This window comes from Phoenix dactylifera, chromosome 11 (assembly GCF_051530095.1).
Source record: "Phoenix dactylifera cultivar Ajwa chromosome 11, Ajwa_hap1_PhDact_Kaust_v1.1, whole genome shotgun sequence".
NCBI lineage: Eukaryota > Viridiplantae > Streptophyta > Magnoliopsida > Arecales > Arecaceae > Phoenix > Phoenix dactylifera.
This window is the reverse complement of record NC_143200.1, coordinates 5,957,163-5,981,306: the sequence shown is the minus strand read 5'-3', so window position 1 is coordinate 5,981,306 and position 24,144 is coordinate 5,957,163. Positions and strand designations below refer to the sequence as shown.

The 24,144-nt window shown below is 36.7% G+C and overlaps 4 protein-coding genes and 3 non-coding genes across 7 annotated transcripts; 2 read left to right on the top strand and 5 right to left on the bottom strand.

Moving 5' to 3' along the window:
• The first annotated feature begins 450 nt into the window (after positions 1-450).
• LOC103706578 (germin-like protein 9-3) lies at positions 451-1,497 on the top strand. The gene has a single exon (XM_008790725.6). The coding sequence runs from the start codon at positions 591-593 to the stop codon at positions 1,266-1,268; it is 678 nt and encodes a 225-aa protein (XP_008788947.4). The 5' UTR covers positions 451-590; the 3' UTR covers positions 1,269-1,497.
• A 1,938-nt stretch (positions 1,498-3,435) lies between these two features.
• Positions 3,436-4,215, top strand: LOC103706576 (germin-like protein 9-3). The gene has a single exon (XM_088706657.2). The coding sequence runs from the start codon at positions 3,586-3,588 to the stop codon at positions 4,213-4,215; it is 630 nt and encodes a 209-aa protein (XP_088562783.2). The 5' UTR covers positions 3,436-3,585.
• Positions 4,216-6,436: 2,221 nt separating this feature from the next.
• On the bottom strand, positions 6,437-11,509 carry LOC103706575 (ubiquitin-ribosomal protein eL40 fusion protein). Its single transcript, XM_008790722.4, has 5 exons — positions 11,229-11,509; positions 11,028-11,114; positions 10,803-10,905; positions 7,697-7,763; positions 6,437-6,646 (listed from the first exon to the last, which is right to left on the bottom strand). Exons 1-5 carry the CDS (start codon positions 11,329-11,331, stop codon positions 6,620-6,622), a joined length of 387 nt encoding a protein of 128 aa, XP_008788944.1. The 5' UTR covers positions 11,332-11,509; the 3' UTR covers positions 6,437-6,619.
• On the bottom strand, positions 8,791-8,879 carry LOC113462692 (small nucleolar RNA Z266). Its single transcript, XR_003385636.1, has one exon. It is a non-coding gene; the product is annotated as a small nucleolar RNA Z266 (small nucleolar RNA).
• Positions 9,018-9,105, bottom strand: LOC113462693 (small nucleolar RNA Z266). Its single transcript, XR_003385637.1, has one exon. It is a non-coding gene; the product is annotated as a small nucleolar RNA Z266 (small nucleolar RNA).
• Positions 9,261-9,349, bottom strand: LOC113462698 (small nucleolar RNA Z266). Its single transcript, XR_003385642.3, has one exon. It is a non-coding gene; the product is annotated as a small nucleolar RNA Z266 (small nucleolar RNA).
• Positions 11,510-13,866: 2,357 nt separating the features above from the next.
• On the bottom strand, positions 13,867-22,758 carry LOC103706574 (alpha/beta-Hydrolases superfamily protein). The gene is made up of 5 exons (XM_008790721.5): positions 22,401-22,758; positions 21,801-22,039; positions 16,560-16,672; positions 14,627-14,767; positions 13,867-14,508 (listed from the first exon to the last, which is right to left on the bottom strand). The coding sequence occupies exons 1-5, from the start codon at positions 22,666-22,668 to the stop codon at positions 14,256-14,258; spliced, it is 1,014 nt and encodes a 337-aa protein (XP_008788943.1). The 5' UTR covers positions 22,669-22,758; the 3' UTR covers positions 13,867-14,255.
• Positions 22,759-24,144: the final 1,386 nt, after the last annotated feature.

Genomic DNA, 24,144 nt, shown 5'->3' with positions numbered 1-24,144 from the left:
ATGAGAAATTGAATATCTTTTATCTAACTTCTCATTCATTTCATCAGCATGTAGAATTGTAGATATAACCAGTTAGTTGGCCGAGGAACAACTGTACAATATTCTGCTTCTTGATTCTATCATTCTGCAATCAATCTGGATTTCAAGGTGTTAGTTTAAAGCTAAATATTCCTATTTCATCATAATAGTGCAGGCCATCAAATATAGTTTTTGAGGCTTCTTTTTAGAAGTATTTTGAGGTGAACTTAAACTACTATTTTCCCCTGTATTTTGGTTATCTATTTAGATGATCAACCTGTGATTGAGATATCCAGGATTTCAGCTTATGGTATTTCCAAAGATGAGATGCTATTCACATTCTCATATTCCATTTAATTTTCCCCCTTGTGGTCCATATTGGTGGTTTCATCAGGAAGGTCCCTTCTTTGGTCATAAGTTCACATGAAGCCATAGGAGGAATGACAAACTGGCATAGTTATTTCCTTCAGGCGGCCACAAGGTTAACAACATGGCCGTGCCATGGATGAGGCTTACAAACCTGTCCACCCAAGCATATATAAATACATGGGTTGCGCAAAGCTCTGGAGAACATGCCCAACGCAACACCACATCCAATAGCCCAGAAGAACTTTAAGTTGGGAACCATGGCCCTGAATGCTCTCAGCCATGTCTTGTTCCTCCTACTGCTCGCCTTTGCCATGTCTCATGTGGCCTCTGCAGGTGATCCTGACATCACCTCAGACTTTGTCCTACCACCAAACGCCACTGTTGTTGATGGCAGCTTCTTTACCTTCACCGGAATGCGCATGGCCGTCAATGCAGCGCCGCCAAAAGCCTTCACTGCCTTCAAAGCTACAATGGCAGAATTCCCAGCTCTCAATGGGCAGAGTGTCTCTTATGCTATACTGATGTTCCCTGCTGGTACTGTCAATCCCCCTCACACTCATCCCCGTGCTGCGGAGCTCCTATTCCTTGTCGATGGCTTTCTTGAAGTCGGGTTTGTGGACACTACAAACAAGCTATATACTCAGAGACTCCAACCAGGGGACATGTTTGTATTCCCCAAGGGACTTGTTCACTTCCAGTATTGCAGCAGTCAAGGCCCAGCGGTTGCAATTTCTGCATTTGGCAGTGCGAGCGCTGGGACTGTATCGGTTCCTGGAAGTGTCTTTACAACAGGAATTGATGATGACATCCTTGCAAAATCCTTCAAGACTGATGTCGCCACCATTCAGATGATCAAGTCTGGTCTTGCACCGAAGGCCTAAACTTGAAGCTCTTTTGTGATCTCAATCATCTTACATTGCAAGTTCCTTTAATCAGCTGTCCTACCACCTTTCCTAGGAAAATGTTGCCTTTGAATTGTTTTTGTGGAGAGCATTGACATCCATGTCTGTCACCGACTTATTCATTAATAAATTGTTTTCTACGATTAAATTATCTCTCTCTCTCTCTCTCTCTCTCTCTCTCTCTCTCTCTCTCTCTCTCCCTCCCTTTTTCAATGATTTGAGTTATGAGGAATGGCATCCTTTTTCTTAACACAGAGGAGACTCCAGGGGCAATCTTCTTACAACTATGGAAGTTCTATGTAATATTGTGCATGACACCAGACGTGGATTACATAGTATGTTAATTCGGAGCAATCAACAAAACGTTTATATTTGTCTACAACATATGGGCTAGAAAGCCTGAGATATAAGATAAGAAAATATATCTATTTGTCAACATGAAGATCAGTAACTAACATATCATTGGAAATTTAGAAACGATTTGGAAAGAATTTTACAATTCTTCAAAGCAGACAGGTTAAGGAAACTAAGAGCAGGCTGTGATTGAATTGCTTTCTTGTCTTGATCTAATAAGGATCTAGTCTTATTTACATCAATTTCATCTGTAGGAACAAACTAAAACACCTTTATTTCATTTATGGTCATGGAATGCAAAGAACAGCTCCAAATGCTGTTTTTGGCACCACCATCACTCTTATGAGGGTTGTAGGGAATGAAACAAGATCTTGGAAATGCATAGTTTGAGAACATTCATCAATTACAAAGAATGGAAGACAAGTGGTGTTAAAATATGATGAAAACAAGGTTTTGCTAATGAGGGTAAAATGAAAATTTTGTTATGTTGTGTTAAAATTTCACAACGAAAATGCTTGTCCTTTACCCAAGCATAGCAGTGGACGAAATAATCATAAGTATTTGAGTCTCATACTCAAAATGGAGCATAATGTTCCAAAAAGGTTGAGGAACTATTATTTTCATAATAAGGTTTACCTGGGGGAGAAAAATCCACCAAGGTAGCTTCAAATTTAGTGAAACAATTAAAAAGTATGTAGATGAAATATTGTTGTATAATGCAAAAAATTCCAAAGGTCCTCAAGCAATCGGTCTCAATTGCGCAAAACAATTTAGTTCTTTCTTGAAGCAAGCGCGGCAGTGGTTACGGCTGACAATCGAACTGGTAGAAGTTTTCTTTCACAAAGAAATTTGAAAATTCATCCAGCTTTACAATCAATCGATTACAGATCCATGAACTTCTCTTATTGAGTTCTAATGAAATGACAGTAAACCTCCATTCCTTCATTTATGAAAGCAAACGAATGGTCTAATCATTTAGCTAGAGCTAATAATTAAATCATATAATGTCATGTTTGTATCATTTGAACTGTTTCTCAAGTTACAGTATATTCACACATTTCTTCAATAAATTTTTAGTAGGCATGCTTATACTTATTCCATTTATACATAGTTTCTAGAATATATGAATTAATACCATGTTTCATCTTATATGTTGCCAGAATTAGAATTTAAATCACCTAGTTCACTAAATTAGTTTCTGCAGAAAAGGATTCAATTCTTTTTAAAACAGTGCTTAGAAGCACCAATAGAATATATTCCTACTTCCCTAGACCATGAAGAAGTTGAATTGAAATTACCACATAATTGTGAGGGTATGTAGTTGGTAAACCTCTTGTGTTGATATAAGAGACCTAGGTTCTAATTTTTGGCCGGCTTCTCTACTTCTCGAAGAAGAAAAAGAGGAGGAAGAATTTATTGCACATTTGCATATGTACATTCAAAAGTTGGCCTCAAGGAAAAGCCTAACCAATTTTTTTAAAAGCACTTTTAACTGGTTGGTAATTTGATTTCACTAGCACCAAACTCCACAATTGGCCAGGGGTTACTCTTAAATCAAAATGCAAGCTACTTGTTTAACAATTTGTACTCTTAGGTGTCAGTTCCTGACTCGACTTGGAAATTCAGTTCTTGCTATTCAAATTACATGAGATCTTCCCTCAGTTTAAAACAACACAGCATCAGCACAAAGTGGAGAAGATGCCTCGTGAAACCTAAAGCTTTAGCTGCTTCCACGGAGCCTCTTTCCTCCATTCATTACTTCCTAGGGAACCACTGGTACTATGTGAGAATAAAGAAACACAAGCCATCCTTGTGAACTCCGAACTACCCTCAGCCGGCCACACTACTCTCTATACAAATCCATGGCCTCCTCTTGGAGATCCGCACCACTTTGCTCACTACCTCTTCTAGCCATTAAAACCAGACCCAGCTGTTATCAACAATGGCCGCTACCACTCTCAGCCATGCCTTGCTCTTCGTACTAGTCTCCATTGCAATTCCACTCATCGCTCAGTGCAGCGACCCTGACATCCTCGCAGACTTCATCCTCCCACAGAACCTCACCTCGAACCTTATCGATGGGAGATTCTTCACCTTCAGCGGCATGCGGAATCCACTAAATGGCGAAGAGCCGAAGAACTTTACGGTGCTCAAAGCGTCCATGGCCGAGTTCCCGGCCCTCAATGGGCAGAGCGTATCCTACGCCGTCCTCCTCTATCCTCCGGGCGCGGTCAACCCCCCTCACACCCATCCTCGCGCTTCTGAGCTCTTGTTCCTCGCTGGGGGCTATCTCGACGTTGGCTTTGTCGACACCGCAAACAAGCTCTACGTTCAGACTCTTCAGCCTGGGGACATGTTTGTGTTCCCCAAGGGACTGGTGCACTACCAGTATAACGGTGGAGAAGGCCAGGCAATCGCCATCTCCGCCTTCGGCAGTGCCAGTGCTGGGACTGTATCAATCCCTGGGAGTGTGTTTGCCACTGGCATCGACGACGGGATCCTCGCAAACTCCTTCAAGACCGATGTAGCCACGGTTCAGAAGATCAAGGCTGGGTTTGCACCGAAGGCCTGAGCTTGAAGCGTCCAGTTATTTGACATAAAATGAATATTTGATGGCTTTACTCAGGAATTTGCTTCCTGTTTCTTTCTTCCATAATTCTTGCTTCGTGTTCTCTTTCTAATAATCCTGTTGGCTGCCCATTATTATTTATGTTCAATTACCCCCGTTATTTTTCTATATGGCAGAAAGCCATGCAAGCTTCTGATCTATTTTTCTTGAGTTCCAACGGTGGGAACTGAAGTTCTTGCGAAGGGAAACCATCTGTCAGAAATCAACCATCTGCATGAAGTTTAGATACAAGCTGGCTAGCGCCATCATGCTGCTGCTCCAAGTTGCAATCACTTTCAGACTAGAATATTTCTCCTAAGTAGGTTGTAATTAATTAATAATGTTTTTAAAAGATTTTTCTGTGATGAGCAGAGCTCAGAGATGCCCAGTTTTCAGAGGAGGTCATTAATGTCCTTAAATTGGGATGGTCATTGTATATTTATTTCCAGCCTAGCAGACATCTATGCATAACTATGGGCAAAATAGATATGATAAACATCAGGCATGCTGGTGATAAACATAAAATGCTAATTATGGGCTAAACATCAAATGGAAGTCAAGCAAAGCATTGGGTGTAAGTTTAATCGAAACCAAACAAAGATCGCAGTACCTAGCATTGCCAATGAAGTTGCATGTAACATATTCCACGGCCATTTAGGGGCAACTAGCTACATCAAAAGCATAAATATACCAAAACAACTGTTAAATTCACAAGATGATTGGTATGATAAGAAAAGGTAATTTAACTGGGGATCTGATGATATAGGTTTATTCAATTAGTTACGCACTATAAAATACCTCGTTGTAATCCTCTGGTAGGGGGAAAACCAATGTAAGCTGCACAAATATGTGGATTCTATAAATGCTCGAGCCCTTATGAATCGCATCGATCTCTTAATACCATGTTGAACAAGTGATTGAGCGGACACTATAGGAGCATTGCATTGCTTCAATTATTTAAGTAAGTCTCTAACTAGAACCTCTATTTGTTAGGAATGGAGATTGTTTCGTAGAACAATTGCCCTTATGAACAAAAAAAAAAAATCCAAGCAGATCATTTTATATTAAAAAAATTCATAAAATAAATAAATTATTTACGTATTAAAAAAGAGAGATTAATTTCTTGCCGCTATTTTGACTTCCCAAAAGTATTGTTTCTAAACCCCTTGTCAGATGTCATTCAACTAAAGGTGGATACATTGAGGAAAAGTCTCATAGAATAATTGATGTGATGCGTTTTCATTAAATCATTTGAACCCACCTAGAATATTTAAATATTTTTATGGCACATAAAAAAAAGTTGTTTAATCCCCATGTTCCTCAATTCTCCATTCTAATGTTCCTCAATTCTCCATTTTATGGCACAAATCTTATTTTTTTGTTTTAATCCCCATGTACCATGTGGCATATAACAGTAGTTTTAAGTAGCCTGCTTAGCAAAGCTTCGTCCAACTTAGATGCCGAATAGCTAACCAGAGAAAGATAGATTTAACTATTGGTAACCACTACTGAATTAACTAGCTACTGGTTGAACTCATCCGTGAAATAAGGTAACCAGGTTAGCCTACCATATGGGGTGTTAACTAATTAAAATTATCCTGGCATCTTGGATTCTTACATGGCTGGCTAAAATGCTAACCATCCCTAACCAGCAGATAGCCAAAATTCAGATGGGGTATATTATTTAGAACGTTTGGCGTATGAAAAAGGATGAAGTAGAAATCAGATATGGAGAGACACCCTAGAGTTCCCACTCGTGCATCAATAATGTATAGTAGATTTTACATGATCTTAGAATTTTTTATAGAATATTTTACAAATTATTTGATTAATTTTATGGTAAAAAAATAAGATTTCATTCAAATTTTTAATTGGTTAATTTTGCCAGTTCCCCAATATAAAGATTGGGGATACAAGCAGAAATTGATTGGCTATGGCAAACTTAAGTACTTGAGATTGTTGTAGCTTATTTTGCAATACCGTACACTGATTAGTAGACCTAGGGGTACAGTTCGCCTTCATTTGCCGAGGGCTTCTGCAGTCTTCGAATATGTGATGGATGTCCCTATACGAGAGAGATCCATCCGCTAATAGAAAGCTTGGAAATATTATTTGCATCACCATATAAATATTCAGTAACTGAAGTAATAAGCAACCTGTACGAACAATCACAAAAGAGTATGGATGCAACAAAATGTTTAGATTCTTCATCTTCATCTTCATCGGTCAACAACTGCATGGTTCAAACAACAAGCTCAAGGTAGTCTGACATTCATATTACCAGGGAAAATTAAAGTCTAGATTCCAAGCTAATTCTGTTAAAAGTTCAGAGTTCCAAGGGCAAAATAAACTTCATCCATGCAAGCATTTACTTGATCTTCTTCTTAGGCCTCAGCTGCAAAGCAGTAAAATTCATTTGTGAGACAATGATTCAAGAGGCTGAGATGGTTGTCAGGTTTTACCAAAACAGGTTCTATAGAATATAACCCAACATAAATGAGAGCTCAACTCATATTGCTTTTGTTTTCTGTTTTTTGTTCTCAAAAACTTTTGTTTTCAAAAATTAAAAAAACAAAACGAGACTGAACAATGCATGACAAAATCCTTGGATGGTTTCAAAAAACACAAGCAAAACTGATGCTGAACTGTGCTTCGTTTCTGAAATGCTTGGATGGTTTCAAAAAAAACTAGAATTTTTTTGCATGAATACCCTTCTAAAAATTCAAATTTACGTGAAAACCCTCTTAGAATTTATATTTATTTCAGTACCCTCATAAAACACTGGTTTTGCACAAATAACACTGATATAACGGTTCTTCTAACACTGCTAATAAAAACCATATTTATTTTAAGTAAAAATTATATAAAATTTTAAAATTACTTTTTCTTCCATCGCGATCGCTTTATAAATATTTCTTTTTGTACATCTACCCATTAAAAGTATTTTAGTCATTTTAATTTGAAACCATTCATTTTTTAATGGCGTTGGCTGGCATGGATACATATGCAAAAATAAGAATAAAAAAAAATAGAATAGCAAAACAAGTGTTTGATGAGGGTATATATGCAAATATCAATTTTGGGAGGATATTCATGCAAAATTTGATATTTAGGAGAGTATTCATGCAAAAACCCAAAAAAACTATATTGAAAAATTGGACAGGTTATGAAAATCCTCTATGAAAAAGCAGGTACTCCCATGTTTTTCACAAAACCTATTTTACATGAGCAGGTTTTACAGTTATTTAATTACTAATAGACAAAAAAACAGGTGCCTAATGTAGAGATGAAGTTGACAACAGAAATTAAATTGAGGGCCTAAGATTAAAATGAAATATTATCGACATTAGTACTCACTGATAACCAAAACAGTGATAAAGCCGTGCAACTCACACATGAAATCAACAACTACAGATTGCAAGGACAGAATGACAGAGGGCATTACCTGGTTGCTGTGGCCACACTTCTTTTTGCGGCAGTTCACAGCCCTTGGATGCAACCTTGCATAGCACCTATACAATGAGAAAAAGTGTCAGTGCATTTTCTTTTCTATTTTTCAACATGACTCAAGATTAACAACATAAGCAAATTGTGTTCGAAAACTAATGTTCTCCTAGCCATAAATTTAGGTGAAATACAAGGGGCAGGTTAATGGGCAGCTCAGGTTGCAGCAGACCGTGAATGGGAGGAAGCCTGTTAAGTATTCAAATAATATTTTAATTGGGTTATATTTCCTTGATCAAGAACTCCGGCAACAATATTGGGGTGAGATTCATTTGTCATAGTGGAAAATGAAGGTAACCCTAAGAATTACACAAAAGATGTTCAAGAAACAAATTAGAGTAGGCTTAACAGAGATTCGAGTCTCACAGAAATGCATGCCAGTGTTGACTCTAATAAGCTAGGATAAGATATTTGTTAGTCATGGAAAAAACTTAATCTGTGCAATTAATCCAAAAATGTCTTTCAATAACAATGAAGGATTGAACTATAACCAAAATATATTGAGTACTATTTTGGAGAAAATCATTGACAAGTACAGTGTTGACAAAGTAACATTTGAAATCTACCATGTTCGATGAGTGTTTGTACAATATACATCCAAAAACTAACAACCCCTTTAGGGTTGGACTGGACAGTCTCAAGCTCTTGAAATAAATATTGAGATGTAACTAGAAAGACCAAAATAACTAGGTCTGCAAATAGTGATAGGGATCAATCGTTTCACCACGTATATAACTCTACAAAGCAGATTGTACAATATATAGTCTCAAGTTCCATGTATATTCCTACCCCACATCCCTAAAACATGCATCTGAAAACTATTCCTAGCCAAGGTATCCAGGACCTAACAGATCCTTTGTTTAAAATTTAAACCATTTTATCATGAATAACAAATTCACAGACCTTTTGCAGATAAGCCAACTAGACACTATACAATAAAAATAATTGCAAGAAAGGCCAAAAACGAACCAGTGAATCTACAACTATAACAACACAAAACTATCATTTAAATATCAAAGTTTACTTTTGGTGTACAAATGGCAGGTCAGAATATCAATAAGCCTCATAATTTGTGCTCACAAGAGAACTTCACACATCTAATTGATGCATCACTCCTGCCACGAGTTATCTTACATATTTGGCTGCTAGAACATATTTGTTACCCATTGATGCATCAAAAAAATACAAAATCAAATGGATGATAAATAGGATAGTCATATGCCAACAATTTAAATTATTATATATTTAAAGTTTGATTGGATATATAATTGGCAGGATGTCAATAAGCATCAAAAGTTGAGTTCATCAGTGCACTTCACACATCTAATTGATACATCACTCCTGTCATACATTCTCTTACATGCTTGGCTGTTAAAAGATATACTACTTGTCCTTTTGATGCATTAGAACATATATAATCAACTACTTAATAACTAGAACGTGAAGAGTACCTTGATCATAGATTAAAAGTATCTATAACTCATTAAAATATATAGATCATGTAGAATTGGCAGGCCAGGATATCAATAAGCCTCAAAAGTTCAGCTTATTAGAGAACTTCACACATCTAATTGATTCATCACACCTGCCAGATATTTCCTCATATTTATGGTCGTTAAAAAGGTGCACTGGTTATCCATGAATGCGTCAAAACATTTGAAATCAGTTATAATTGGTTACCAACCAGAATATCAAAAGAATAGAAACACGACAAATTGAAAATATTTCCCAGTTTTTACCTAATGGGAGATCCCGTAAACACAGACAAAAGCAGGGCAGCACAAACCTGCTTACTCATCCTAAGGATTTACATTTAAGGGTAAACCAAATGCCAAATTGAAACCTCCCAAACAAAATGAAAAAAGAAAGGTACCAAAAAGGGATACTTTGGAACCTATGCATCAATATTGCACAGCAATGACTAGAAACGCTTCCACATGGTACATAAAAAGATCTTAAGGGCCATGTTTAATTGCTTGAGAGCAGATTTTCATAATCCCTAGTATGACATGCCACTGTACCCCCAGATATAATGGCGTGCACCGACAAGACTTAAGCCAAAAACACCAGGGATCCCTTGAACTTCTCAGGTCGCTGCAGGAAGCCTAGTAGAAGACCAAAAATAACAGGCCCTTCATAATATGCACTTATCTAACAAAAAAGGGAAAATTTAAAGCAATCTTCTTCTCTTTTTTTTTTTTGGGGGGGGGGGGGGGGGGGGAGGCAGATAGAAAATTTTATCTGAGCTTCAAAACTGCATTTCTAATGTATAAAAATAATGAACAAAAATAAAATCCATTGGCACATCTATATAAAAAGGAACAAGCAGGCCGTGTGACTAGTGAGAAGCATGGCAGCCAGATAAAGGCAAACAACCATAAAAGGAGGACATTTAAGTTTCAAACTAGATTTCACTACTTTACCATGCATTATCAAACCAAATATTATATTCATGGTTTCAAACAACTAATAATTTAACTGAGGACAACAAGAAGCAATGGTTCATTTGGATGACTAGCAACATGAATGATCATCAACATGTAACATAAAACAACTTGAAGCCACAAAGATATAGCATTTTTTAGAAAACAAGTGTGAATGAATAACATTTGATGCTCCTCTGTTATGTAAGCATCAAAACTGCCACAAAACATTTCAATCACGTTTGGATACTCCTGGGTTTATCGCATAAATTGGCTGCATGTTCCGCCCGTGAAAATCAACTGCCGTTAGACCCAAAGCAGATGACAAAGTTTGGGCGATACATGATATTTGGACCCATGGTGACCTTCATAGCACATATAAAGCATGCAGGCAACAGCCCATAGTTCCAATAACAAGTTAGATTTTTTTTTCCAACAAAGAACATCACATACCAACTAACATGCCTACAAACCTACAAATCATCTTCAACTAGAAAACAAGAAGAGTTCAATATAGACATATAAGATACGTAGATAATAGTCTTTATACACTTTAATTGGCCAAAACAAGTTCAAAGATGAAAACTTTGGTACATAAAGAGGTTGACGGACAAAGAAGCATACTTTCGGCAGATCATTTTGTCCTGGTTGTACTTCCTAGCAAGAGCCATAAGAGAGGGCTCTATGATCCCTCCCCTCAGCCTCAGCACCAGATGAAGAGTCGACTCTGCATCACCACATCAGTCAAAATAGTCGTCAATAGAAAAACCCATAAAAGAAAACCCTATGAATCTGGAACCAGTACAAAGAAGAAACTAAAAGAAACCAACTGAGGTCGAAAAATGGAACCTTTCTGGATGTTATAGTCCGCGAGGGTTCGTCCATCCTCGAGCTGCTTCCCGGCAAAGATCAGACGTTGCTGGTCCGGCGGAATCCCTAAAGTTCGGAGAAAAATAGTCGCAGATCGTCAAAAAGAATAGACTAGAGATTCCTCACATCAAAGAAGATCGGATCGAAGCAAGGAGAAGTGAAGGAGCGGGAGAAAGAGACCTTCCTTGTCCTGGATCTTGGCCTTGACATTGTCGATGGTGTCGCTGCTCTCGACCTCGAGGGTTATGGTCTTCCCTGTTAGGGTTTTGACGAAGATCTGCATCGTTACCAGAATTCCCTTGCTCTCGCCCTCCCTTCCCGTCTCAGAAAAATCCGGCGTTCCCCTTATATAGGCGCGCCCGACTTCGCTCTCTAGGGTTTCATTTCGTGGTAATAGAATGACGAGATTGCCCCTCTGCGGTTCCCCATCCAGACCACCGTGATAGAATCTCGTGATAGGGCTGCAATCGTGTGCCGTGGCTGAAGGCTTTAGCTCAATTAAGTTCAAAAAATACTCCCTAAATTTGATCCGAAATCGATTGACATCGAAGCTCAAACTCAATTTAATTATTATTAAATAATAATATTTGAGATCAATTCGATTCGAACATAAATCAAGCCATATTCAAGCTCGAGTGCGCGCTCGAACTTTGGTCATAATTAAAAATATGATTAAAACAAAATATAACATAATAATTATATTTTAAATTAATCATATATATTATAAATAAAATATAATAAATTAAAAATAAAAATATTTGACTAGGCTTGCCGCCTTTGAGCCTACTATTTTATTACTCGAGCTAGAATCGAAAAACTGTTCGAGCCATTCGAGCTCAACTCAAGCTTAGTAATAGTTAAGTCAAGTCAAACTCAAGAAGCTTCGAAATTGCTCGGTTTATTTGCACCCTAATAATATCACAAATAATTTTCAATATTATTTATAAATTATATAATATATATTTATAATATATGAATATGGATACAAATATCAGGCCAAGCTAAAGTAGGCTATTGTCCCTCCAACCTATATATCGGTCCTATCCATTTAAAATCAAGCTAGGTTGAGAGCATCATATGCTAGCCTAGACCAGTTGCATCTCTAAGGTCCATGGATAGAATGGTCAGATCTAATAATTTCAAAGTTGATACAAACATCTACATCAAAATCTAGCTAGACATGAACTAGATGAAACTTATTCTACCCATTACAATGTATCATAACAACTTATAAGGCTTGCCTATATTTTGGTAGTTTTATCTTGCCTTTGTCTATAATTATAGGAGATTATGCATTCAAGACATATTATGCATGATTTGTTGGTAATTTAAATGTGAAGGTTTGTGTAAAGTGCAATGTGTGGATAAGATGCGCTTGAGACAAAAGAGAGCTTAAGCCATCATAATGGCTTTGCAAAGTCCGATGCTATGGTAGTGTTAAGCAGGACCAGAAGAGCCGAATGCACATGTGAATTTGAATGTAAATTTTATAATAGAACATATGAGTTGTATTTATATTTATTAATTATAATTAATTTATAGTGATGCAATAGTTAATTAACAAAACTACTAAATTGGTTTGAAGTATGAGAAAATTTACTAGGTTCTAAAATAATATGCAATTTATATGTAATTTAATATAGTTCTAAAGTTGCTAATCTATATGTTGATACTTCCCCTTAAAAAAAAAACATGGTTCTTGTAAAACTAAAGTTTTGCAACAACAATTAAACAAATCATCTAATCTAAGAATAACATATTCTCAAAGAAAAATCAATAAATTATTTTAGAAAGTAAAACAGCTAAAGAATTTCTTTATAAGAGATTGAGGGGGTGGGACAGCTAAGAGAATTTAGAGTTTTTTGCCTCTCCCTCTACTTTTCCAATCCATCCAAAAATATATTTACAATAAGGCCAATGTTGGTTTTTTAGAAGAATAATCTTCTTCTCTTTCACTTGGCAACTCTTCTCATATGGAAAATGGTCTAGATTGAACTTGAGACTTATTCAACCTTTATACTAGTCCACAATTTCGTATAAAATGACTGATTGTGATGAAGATATATATATATATATATATATATATATATAGTATTTATTTCAATTTCTACTTCATTATTTGAATCTTATGGATCATGGAGTGCAATCATTTTTTTTTAATGCTCCCCTACATATACATTCATTGTAAAGGGAAAAAAACTGAGAACTAATAAATTTGTTAATTTAATTAATGCAAGAATTATTGTATTAGAAATTAATGCATTGTATTTTATATTTTTAAAAGATAATTGGTTAAACTGGCATAAGATGACTTGTGCTCTTTTTGGAAACAACACAAATAGTATATGATCCATTCAATCATATACCATGAATCAAACTATAAACATAAGGAAACCATCATTTATTTATAAGTTCAACATAGAAGATGTAAAATACTCAAAAGTATGAAATGCTAAGAATTGCCAATATATAACATGTTACTTTAAGTAAAAGCTTGTATATACTTTGATGCCGACTTAGAGTTATTCAGAATGCAGTAAGATATTTAAATCATTTGATTTTAAAAAAAAACATTTGGTACCTTATGTGACGAACAACAATGAGTATGATAAGTTATTTTAACATTCTTCCTTTAAATTTTGTTTGCTATCTTATTCAAATTTGCCATTTCATACTTTTTTTTGTAAATAAATGGCACCCATTATCAACATCAATATCCAAGTGATAGTATTGTCATCTTTTTTATTTTAGTTTCTTCGCGCTGCGTGAGGACTTCCTCACACAGATCACTGGCACAATTGGTAACTGAAAATAAATCTGATCTAAATGTAAAAATTACCCATATCAGTGAAAGAGTTAGCTGCGAAATTATCCTGAGATCACACTACAGGTCAGAAGGCAACCATACAGCTTATACTGCAAACCCAGCTGAATCTCTTCTCCCACAGGAACCATCTCCAGCAGCCACTGCCATGAATGCGTAACACTTGCTCCATAGTTGGTTCCAAATCCAAAGTGATAGGAACACCAAACACATCCCATAACTGCCAAAATATAAATTGCCAGATGCCACGGTTCCAAATCTTAAAAGAAACAGAAAATTATAAAAATTTACTGAGCACATCTCAGCAATCACTTTCACTACTTCATATATATGGAAATGGGAAAAGTAAAAAAAAAAAAATGGTGGTCCATGACACTGGAATTTCAAGCCTTTGATATGAAATTAGGTGCCATTATCTCAAGTAATCCCTTAGGGTTGTCAACATGGACCCAGTGACCAGACTTCGGAAGAACGTGAACTGAAATCTTCCCCTCTTCAGGTGTCTCTCCCTTTCTGCACAGCCCCTCAAGCTTCTGAAGCACATCTCCTTGCCATCTATCACTGTTTTCAGCTCGCACCATTGCAATCTCCAAGCCCTTTGGCGGGTGCTCCAGTAGAGACCAATAACTTGTTTCCCTGGAGTTATCAACATCTTTAGCTTCCAAACCAATGCAATAAACAGGAGGTGACTGGGACATATTTCCGACATTAAGGAAGTTAAAATGGAAGCTTGCAATGCTATGAATTCTTATACCTGTAGGAATTGAACATATCAATAGCAGCATGAAGATTAAAAGTCCACGTCACATGTTCACCTGCCTTCTTTAGATTGCTGCCAATCCATTCTGAAAGTGACTTGGAAAACCCAAGGCTGAGCATGTGGTCCACCACCCACCTGAACTCCAAAACAACAGACCAAATGAAACAATGAAATGGACTGTAACAGTAAGTGGCACAGATTTATTTCACATGCATCTCTGGGGAGTTGCACATTTAAATCAATATTAAGGGACATGATACCCCTAGACCAATTAATAAGTCCATAACAAGGAACGGGAATATGAAAGTTGGGCAGTATGGACCATTTATGTGTCAGTGATCCTTTACTTTCTCACTATGGATAGAAGTGCATGGAATGCCTATCAACTGGTTCTCTGATAACAAATTTGAGAAAGAAAATTGGAAGACCTTCAACAGTAAAGATACTTCTAAACCAAGTAAAAAAATATATGCACTTGATGGTAGCATCATGACTTATGACAACACAATTTTTTAAAATGTGGTCTTCCAAAAATGACAGAGGACCATAATTAAGTTCTCTACTTGGCCACACTGTCCGGAATTAAAATAGAAATATTCATATGATGAAATTCTGTTGATAGATAATAGTAAAGCTATTTTTCGGGTAGGAGTATATAATTATTAACAACACATGTAAAGGAATATGAAAGAATCTCACAAAAATTTTCTAATAACAGATAATAAATATAAAAATGATTGATATGAAGGTATATTCATGCCACCAGCAACTAAACTGCAATGATAAAGGATCTTGATAGTTGCATCCCTCTTTTGGTGCCTAAACAGCTTTAGTCCCCGTTATTCCACCAAATACATCACCCACAGGACCCATACCATTAAATGACTAGGACAAGGTACCCCATGTTGTCTCACTATTGCCCAGAAAGATTTTCATATCTGACAAAATAGACCCCAATCCTTTTGCATAATATCTAATTTAGTACTGTTCTCCTTTTTATTGTATGTCCTGTCACCTGACTGCCTTCTACTTGCCCAAAATAAACACTTAGTCCTCTCTGGTCCTCCACCTGCAACCCTGCACCAGAACTCTGTTCTTTTCATGCCATTTCAACCCAGCCAGTTCTCTGTTGTTGGATCGAGGCACCCAAAAAATATTCAGAATGGATTTGCAGAATGCAAATATATTTAAGTCTTTGAGTGGTTTTTAGTAGATGGAGATGTTTGTTCTCAGTTTAAGAAATTAGAAGAAGGAATTATTTAAACCACAACAAAGGCCTGTCTCCAAAGATTGCAATGATAAAAATAATGTTTTCATTGTATTAATATTATCATTGAACTATGTTCTAAGATCCATCTAAATAAAGTTCAGATTGTAAGCCAAAAATTACAATTCCATTAAATTTCCCTGAATCTATTGTTTGATTGCTGTCTCCCTGGAACCTCTGAGCAACAGATCAGCTTAACAGGCATAAATACAAGGAAGAGACTGGCAATGAGTTCATCGCACAGTTGATTTCAGGGTTGCCAGCACTAAAGCCATCAAAGGTCAAAGATATGTGGCTTCCCTAGAAGCTGGAAAGGAGAAGTACGGCTGGCTGTCAGGGTAGCTAGGAATGAAGCAGCATGTGATGGGCTCGAAAGACCCTCATGGGGTAGCAGAAAACAGGGATTGGATGGAAGATGAAGTGAACCTATAGGGGCATAACAATCAAATAATATAAAAATATGATACCAATTAGAAGAGAAGGGGATTACTTGTTTCATTGTTTAAAGAAGTCAGGACTAACTAATTTCTTTTTAAAGAATGGGAAAGGGAATAAAATGGATTTAAGCACTAACAAATAGGTTCACCAGCCATAACAATATGACTGACTCACGCATACAAGACAATGAAAGAGAGATAGAGAGAGAGAGAGAGAGCATACTGTCGTGATGGGAGAGATGAAGGCAGACTGTTTAGAGTATGCAAAACCTTTTCCACTTCACCATCACTGGCATCTGACTTTACTTCTCCAGGGACAGAATCCAACACCCAAAGCTGTTCTGCATGAAGAAAGAAGATCAAGCAACTCAGATGTAAATAAAGTGGAGAAAGTCAAATTACAGGACATTTTCAAGAAGAGGAATATTATTAAAGTCTAACATAAATATGAAAAATCTACTTATTGGAAATTAGCTTTATGTGAATAATAGGGCTCACTGAAAACTAAACTTATAGATAAGATACAAACATGGAGGCCACTCTGCCAAGAAAATCTAGTGAAGCCTGGATTCTACCCAAGGCTGATGAATATAAAATCTACTTTTAATTAAAATTGTAAAAAAAACAACCATAGTCTATTGAATTTTAGCTTCTATGAGGTATTATAACTATTATTCTGCTTTACATAAAGGACAGTAGTTCCATTAAATGGATCCTTTTTATCTTCCATTGCAAATTCCTTGATCTTTATAGAGCATATCTGGCCACAACAGCAAGAATAGATATACTGGCTAGACTTCTTTTGAAAGTTATAATGATTAATAGAACTTTTCTTACATAAAATTCTTATTTAAGCTGCTTCTTTTTGGTTTTGTATAATTTTGAATCTTTTTCTGGCTTTTATCCCTGTCTTTCTCCGCCTTCTAATCTTTCTCCTTTCAAATCAAAATCAATATAAACAAATTATAATCCTCTCACAGCGCAAGGCAAAAGCAATCCCATAGATTATGACTGCAGTGGAGAGAATCAAGGTGTACAAGGATACTGCTTCATAGATGCAGACAGTTAAAGAGAAGAATCAAGAACATTTCTTAAGGACAAGATTATAAGTGTACTTGTTCATATCTGATGGGTCCCACATCCTTGTGAAGATCTGTTGTTTCTGAAAAGCAGTCACCTTCGGATGGAGTGCAAATGGATTGGTAGCAATGGGATTTTCATATGTTATCTAGTATGTGTGGTAAACAAGCCAAACCCGAGCAAGATACGCGAGCTCAAGTTTGGCTTGAAATTCTCCATGACCAGCTTAAGCTTGGTAGAATCCAGGAAAGGTAAAATCAAGCTCGGCCTACTAATTACCAAGCTAGCTTGAGCTCGACATGGCTGGGATCCTTAGGAGCTGAGGAAAGAGAAAGTGTTTAGCAAAGCAAAGATCTACATGATGACACCAAAATCTTAAATTTTCATTCAATCTGTAATTTTTAAATTTAAAAATATATTTTTAGATAAAAAAATTAAAAAATAATAAAATTCAAAAAAATCACTGTAAAATCAAAAATATGTTTAGGGACATGAATACTACTCTTCATAAAAATTTTGTAACATTTTGTTCAAGTTGGACATGAACATGTGACTAGTGACATAGGTCCAAATTGAATACAATTGAAAAATAAGTGGCTTTCTGTGCATACCAACAGGCTAAGAAAAATATATGTAGCATCCGAGGTGAGATGCTACATAGATGTAAGCTCAAAATAATTTTTTGAATTATTTATATTTAATAATTATTTTTTAAAAAAAAGAATACAAAAAGTGAAAAATTAGTGCTATGTATAGGTAAATCAGAAATATTTTTTCGAAGTAGAAAACATCTTTTTTGCAGCATATTGAAATTTCACTATTTTCCAAAAAATAACAAAATAACTATAAGCTAAGATAATAATAATGCAGCATCCATGTTATGGTTCTCCATTTTTCTAAATTAATATACATATTTTTAGTTAAATATTGAATTAACTAAAAATTAATTAAAATTAGTTAATTAAGTGGAAAACTTAGTATTACATGGAGTTAATTACCTAAATATTAGTTAAAGTAAAAAATGTTTGACATGTGTTCTATTCACTTGCAGAAATGAATCTATCAAGGACAAAGCAGCCATAGCATGTCATTGGCTAGGATCATAGTATCATACTCTCTGGTCCCTCACCATTGGAGCTATAAGTGGTGCGACATTGAGTTCAGAGGGGGCAGGGTAACCTGATTGAAGCAGCATCTTGCTGGCAGTTATCCTGATGTGTCGATGTATCGAAAATGCTTTCAAGAGATCTGGTTGCTGACAAAAAAGCACTTTACTGATTTCAAAGCAGTAAAGGAAAGGGTTGCCCAAAAGAGGGTAGAGGTGGATCGTCGAGTAGCAGAGCCACCTTCCTACCATTCCAAGATGTTAGAGGAGGGCTCTATTTCAAATGATAAGGCATAGATCGAGGCTAACATCCAAGCAAGTTTGAATGTCCGGTGGTTGTAGGAGGAGGTGGACAGACATAGGGCTCAATTTGGGCCCTCACAGTATGAATCGGGCTCTGGTTTCGAGGCCAACAGGTCAAAGCCAGAGTTCAGGAGGGCCTATTCAGCCAAGAAGACCATCAACAAAGGTGGGAGGGGCATAGCATCTATGTTGGGAGTGTTCGGCAGCAGGTGCAAGAAGTCCTCCTCTAGAGAGATACCACTAGGGGTCACTATCTACGATTTTGATTCACATGCCTTCCCCAACAAGGATGCAAAGCAGTAGAGGATTGATACTACACAGGTGAAGGATAAGAAGAAAGATATATGGAGAGCTATCGCATCTTAGTTCCAATTTAGCCACATTCCAATGAACTCGGTAACACATAATATTGGTCTGCCATCACCTCGATACAAAGAGCAGGACGGGGTGTGGATCCTCCAAGGCCGAAGGATATTTATGGTGAGCTCCTTGACAACAACAAAGAGGAGTTCGAGAACTAAATAGCTTCATATCAGAGCAAGTGGGGTACCTATGGAAAGACAACTATGTGTAATGGGTGGACAAATCTCGGCAGGCGAAGCATCATAAACTTTCTAACTTATTGTGACATGAGGACCTTCTTCCACAAGTCAACTAATGCTTCAGATAAGGTACATGACGACAGTACATTCTTAAACTAATGGAAGAAGTGATAGATCATGTGGGAGAGCGAAACGTCATGTAGGTGGTCACTGATAATGGGCCACAGTATAAAGTTGCTATTGAGTTATTGATATAGAGGTGGCTCCACATTTTTGGACATCATGTGCTGCACACTACATTGACCTTGTATTGATGGACATCAAGAAGATTCACAGGATCGGGCAAGTCATAGAGATGGCGGCCTATCACCAGATTCATCTACAACCATACATGGGTCCTAACTTTGATGAAGTTCACTGGAGGACAAATATTGAGACCAGATGTTATACAATTTGCGAAAATTATATTGCACTTGATAACCTTCTTTAGAAAAAGGCAGGTCTGTGTCAGATGTTTGTCAGTGTTTAGTGACAGGATAGCAGATATGCAAGGGTTGATAATGAGGGGAACCACATTGAGGGCGGGGTGACGAGCCAGCAGTTCTAAACATGGAACGAGAGAGTTGTAAAGACTATCAATCTTTTATACATCGTGCTTCGAGCCGTGGGTTATAAGAGGTACCCACAAATGGACTTCCTTTATCATATGAGGATGGTTGCTAAGAAGCATATCAAGCAGGTAGATCCAACGAATGCCTACCAGTACATAGGCATCTTGAACAAAGGTGAGACTACTAGAAGGGTAGGGAGCTGCATCTAGTAGGTAAGAATATGCATTAAAATAGTTGTTTATTGTCTAGTCTTCTAGTTGGTCATATCGTACTAAAACAATAGATAATTGTATTGGCAGCAAGGTCGGTGGAACCGCCCCGAACCATCCGGTTCGGAGCATCCCGAGCCGTACCGGCTGCGGACCGGGATGGTTTCAGCAACGAAAACGAGACCGCACCGGAGGGAGAGAAGACGAAGAAAAAGGAGGAAAAGAGAAAGTAGAGGAGGGAGGAAGAAAGAAAAAGGAAGGTCAAGGCCGGCCTCCGCGGTCGGCCGGCGGAGGCCGAAGAGCCGCTGCACAGAGGAGGGAGCTGCGGAAGAGAGGCTCGCTCTAATCTCCTATTTTGTTTGAAACAGGGGCCTATGGAGCCCCTTTTATTTTTAAAGTTTTAAAGTGGAAGTCGGCAATTGGCATTCATAAAGCATCAATAGTTATCATAATGTTAAAATCCATATCTCCATACTCCTGAGAATAAATTTAACACATGCAACCTCCATTATTTAGTCATCATTCCATAGACCATAGACCATGCTCCATATGATAATACAAAAATCAGACTCTAAGCTAATCATTCATCATATCCATCATTAAAAGTTCAACAATCATCAAAAGAATTAGAATAGCCCTCTCAACCTCATAGATCTCCAAGAAGTGTATAGAGCTTTTTTTAATTTAAAAAATAATACTTACAATAAGCATTTGGCATGTATCCTATCTCCATCCGACAAGCACTAGTATCTGTTACATATCAAATGTAGATACTACATGAAATTTGAAATTTTGAATAATTTGTGCATCTTAGAAATTGTGTTGTCTAGGAGCTTTTGGGGTAAGAGCTCGAAGGCTTCTTGCCAAAATGGTATGAATTTACTTAAAATAAAAGGCATATATATATATATATATATATGAGGCAATCTAACATGACAACTAACGGGTTCGAGCACTAGAATAGAGTAACCTGTTTTTTTTGAAAAAAAAAAGAAGAAAATCTATAAAAATTGTTGGACCCCACTATCATTCAAAACTCCTGAGAACATAGAAAATAAAAATCTAATCTTCACAAAATGCTTCTATAAATTCAAAGATGCGAGTGACTTACAAGAATAAGCATAAATAGCTCACATATAGGTTTATGTGGCTCATGAGTCAATTATGGCCGACACTTCAAAAGTAATGTTGGTTTTGGATAAGTTTAGACTGAAACTGATAAATTCTGAGTTAAGCTTTGATGTGCCAGATGAAATTTAAAACCATGGAATCATGATCAGGAACATCTTACAACAATAAAAAGGTAATCTATGCAATAAAATTCAATAATCTTTATTTTTTACCAATTCTAGCATCTAGAAAACAATCAATAGGATTAGAAAACCATCATGGTATTCCGCATTTATTCCACGAGGTCTCATCCACAATGAGACATTGATAATAAAATAAAACAAGTACACCTTAGAATGCTTCAATATTTTACCTTCATATAGATGTTTCACATGGTTAATAACTTGAGTTTTGAATTATGAGCAACTATTTTCTATTGTTTCATATTAGCAACAAAAATAAAATGTTAGAAGTTATAGCAGCATAGACAATGATGTAAATTACCTGCTTGGGCAAGACAGCAGATTCACCATAGTCCCCACGAGCACAACTTGCCACAAATTCTAAGGCAACCTTTCCACCCATTGAGTGCCCTATGATGACTTCAGGCCATGCCAACTCATGAGATTTCACCAAATTAGCCAAATCTCTCGCTGCATTCCCCATGTCATGCGGAGGATCCAGCCCCTTTATTCCAGCTGATCTCCCATGATTCCTCAAATCCACAAGAACCATCCTCCATACTGCATATAAAAAAGCCGATATTGGTGAGGCAAAAAACCATTGTCTAGAATCAAAAAATTAAAAATTCAATCTTTTATTGAAAAAAGAAAACAAGATATTTTAAAAGAAATTGTAGACGAAAATACTGAACAAATTAAAGCAAAAGACCAATCATCCAAATGGGAAAAGGAAGAAAAACACAGATTTTTCCAACGACGCCGAAAATCTAACTACTATAACGCAGAAAAAAACACGAGATATCATTATAGAGTACAAAACTAAAATTAGAACAGAGGAAACAATCATATCCCTAAAAGATAGCACTTTGAACAAGTGTAGGAATTAGGCATAGCCAAAGAAATAAAACGCTAATCTTGGTACCGGAAGAACGCTTCTGGAGCTCCGAGGCGAGATTCCGGGAGAAAGTCTTCCAGTTCCGGCCGGATCCAAGGAGGCCGTGGAGAACGAAAACCGTGGAATTGGAGGGACCATCGGAGGCACGGACCTCCTCGTAAGCTAGGGTTTCGATCGACCTCGGGCCCTCATAAAGAGGCGATGGCGGAGACCTCGACAGGAGAAGCCATGGAGCCCAGCAATGAGTAGAGAAGAGGAGTCGAGATCGGAAAGAAGCCCTGAAAGTCCTCTCCATTCTATCTTTCGTGCGTCTTCTCGCGCAGAACGAAGAGAAGGCAATCGGATCAAATTTGAGACAGGCTGGCAAACGTTAATCCTGACCGAACCAAATTTTATGGGGCAACTGGATCAAGAAAATGTAAAACCCAAAGCTAATTTTTTTTATTAAAAAAAAAAGGTAAATTAAACGATCTTAACTCATAGCATCAGATCAACCAAAGTAAATTGCAATGGATAAAAATGTATTTACATAATTTTATTTACAAGATTAATTACCAAACAAAATCATTCGATATACCAATTTCACAAAATCAATTATTTTTATATAGTGTTATATTTTATCAATTTATCACCTAACCCACTAACCTGGCTGTAACGTTTCTATATTTGACATAAACAAGCCTAGGTTGTTAACGGACTGATCTAAGCTAATCTATTATTAAACGAGTTAAGTTGAGGTTTAGGGCTCCTGTGTTTAACCCATTTTAACATATTTAATAGTCGGCTCAGGAGATCACCAAATTCATTTAAGGCCCATTTAACTTGTTTATGCTCATTTGACATAGTTAACCTGATTCAATCCATTTCTTAAATGCATTATGTAAGCTGAGATCTAGTTATCTATTTAATAAAAATTTGGTTGAGATTTATATATTTGACTTATTTAATAAACAGATCGATTTAAATTAATGAATATTTTACCCAACTTGTATCGTCCCTAATTTTAGATGAGCATACCAAACTAAAAGTCCTTTTAGTCCTATAGGCCCATCAGAAACCACAAAATTAACACTACATCATTACTTTTATTTGATATTAAGTATATTTTTCCACTCTATATCTCATGTGGGTATAGTTCGATAAAATGAAAAGTGATTGCATAGTTTTTGAATAGCTAAATTAATATGAAATAATATATGGGATCAAAAATATGCTTCAAAGATGGGTTATATTATTTATAGAGAAACAATCGATTTATAATTAATAATTAATTTTATAAGTTAATAAATAGTCACATTTAGTTAGCCAAAACTCTGGTTGTATCTTCAATCGGCCTTCTTTATATTGGTGCCCACTCGATCATTCTTATGTATTTGGCCTCTAGTGTGATTCCTCAGCGAACTTCCATATAGTATCCATTCGATCTTAGCTCTTAGGATAATCCTTCTAAGATTCATTATATCAATTCTCACTCTATCATTCAGCTAATTAGGCACGTGTCTCCTACACGTCGGTTTGAGCCAGAATGTAGTGTAAACAATGCCTTCGAGTATCTAAATTAAAGTGTCGGCATTCGGCTCTTCAAATAATTACACCTATAATCGTGCAATGGTGCTTTTTCTTCCCTTATAGTAGCCACATGCTGGTATAGTATAACATTGATGCTCTTCCTATCCTATTCAGACATATTGCAGGGCTTGCTGGCAGAGTCCCATTCAGATGCAACGGAGAGGAGTGGTGACAAGCTAAATAGTGAGATTTGGTGTGAGCA

Excerpts from the sequence above, each read along its gene's own strand:
- LOC103706578 (XM_008790725.6), top strand. The coding sequence starts at position 591 with ATGCCCAACGCAACACCACATCCAATAGCCCAGAAGAACTTTAAGTTG.
- LOC103706576 (XM_088706657.2), top strand. The coding sequence starts at position 3,586 with ATGGCCGCTACCACTCTCAGCCATGCCTTGCTCTTCGTACTAGTCTCC.
- LOC103706575 (XM_008790722.4), bottom strand. The coding sequence starts at position 11,331 with ATGCAGATCTTCGTCAAAACCCTAACAGGGAAGACCATAACCCTCGAG. Across the intron at positions 10,906-11,027 it reads GGACTATAACATCCAGAAAG|AGTCGACTCTTCATCTGGTG; the intron begins GTTCCATTTTTC and ends GTGGTGATGCAG. Across the intron at positions 7,764-10,802 it reads GACAAAATGATCTGCCGAAA|GTGCTATGCAAGGTTGCATC; the intron begins GTATGCTTCTTT and ends CTCATTGTATAG.
- LOC103706574 (XM_008790721.5), bottom strand. The coding sequence starts at position 22,668 with ATGGAGAGGACTTTCAGGGCTTCTTTCCGATCTCGACTCCTCTTCTCT. Across the intron at positions 22,040-22,400 it reads GCTCCAGAAGCGTTCTTCCG|TATGGAGGATGGTTCTTGTG; the intron begins GTACCAAGATTA and ends TTTTATATGCAG. Across the intron at positions 14,768-16,559 it reads TCATCTCTCCCATCACGACA|GTGGGTGGTGGACCACATGC; the intron begins GTATGCTCTCTC and ends TTTGGAGTTCAG.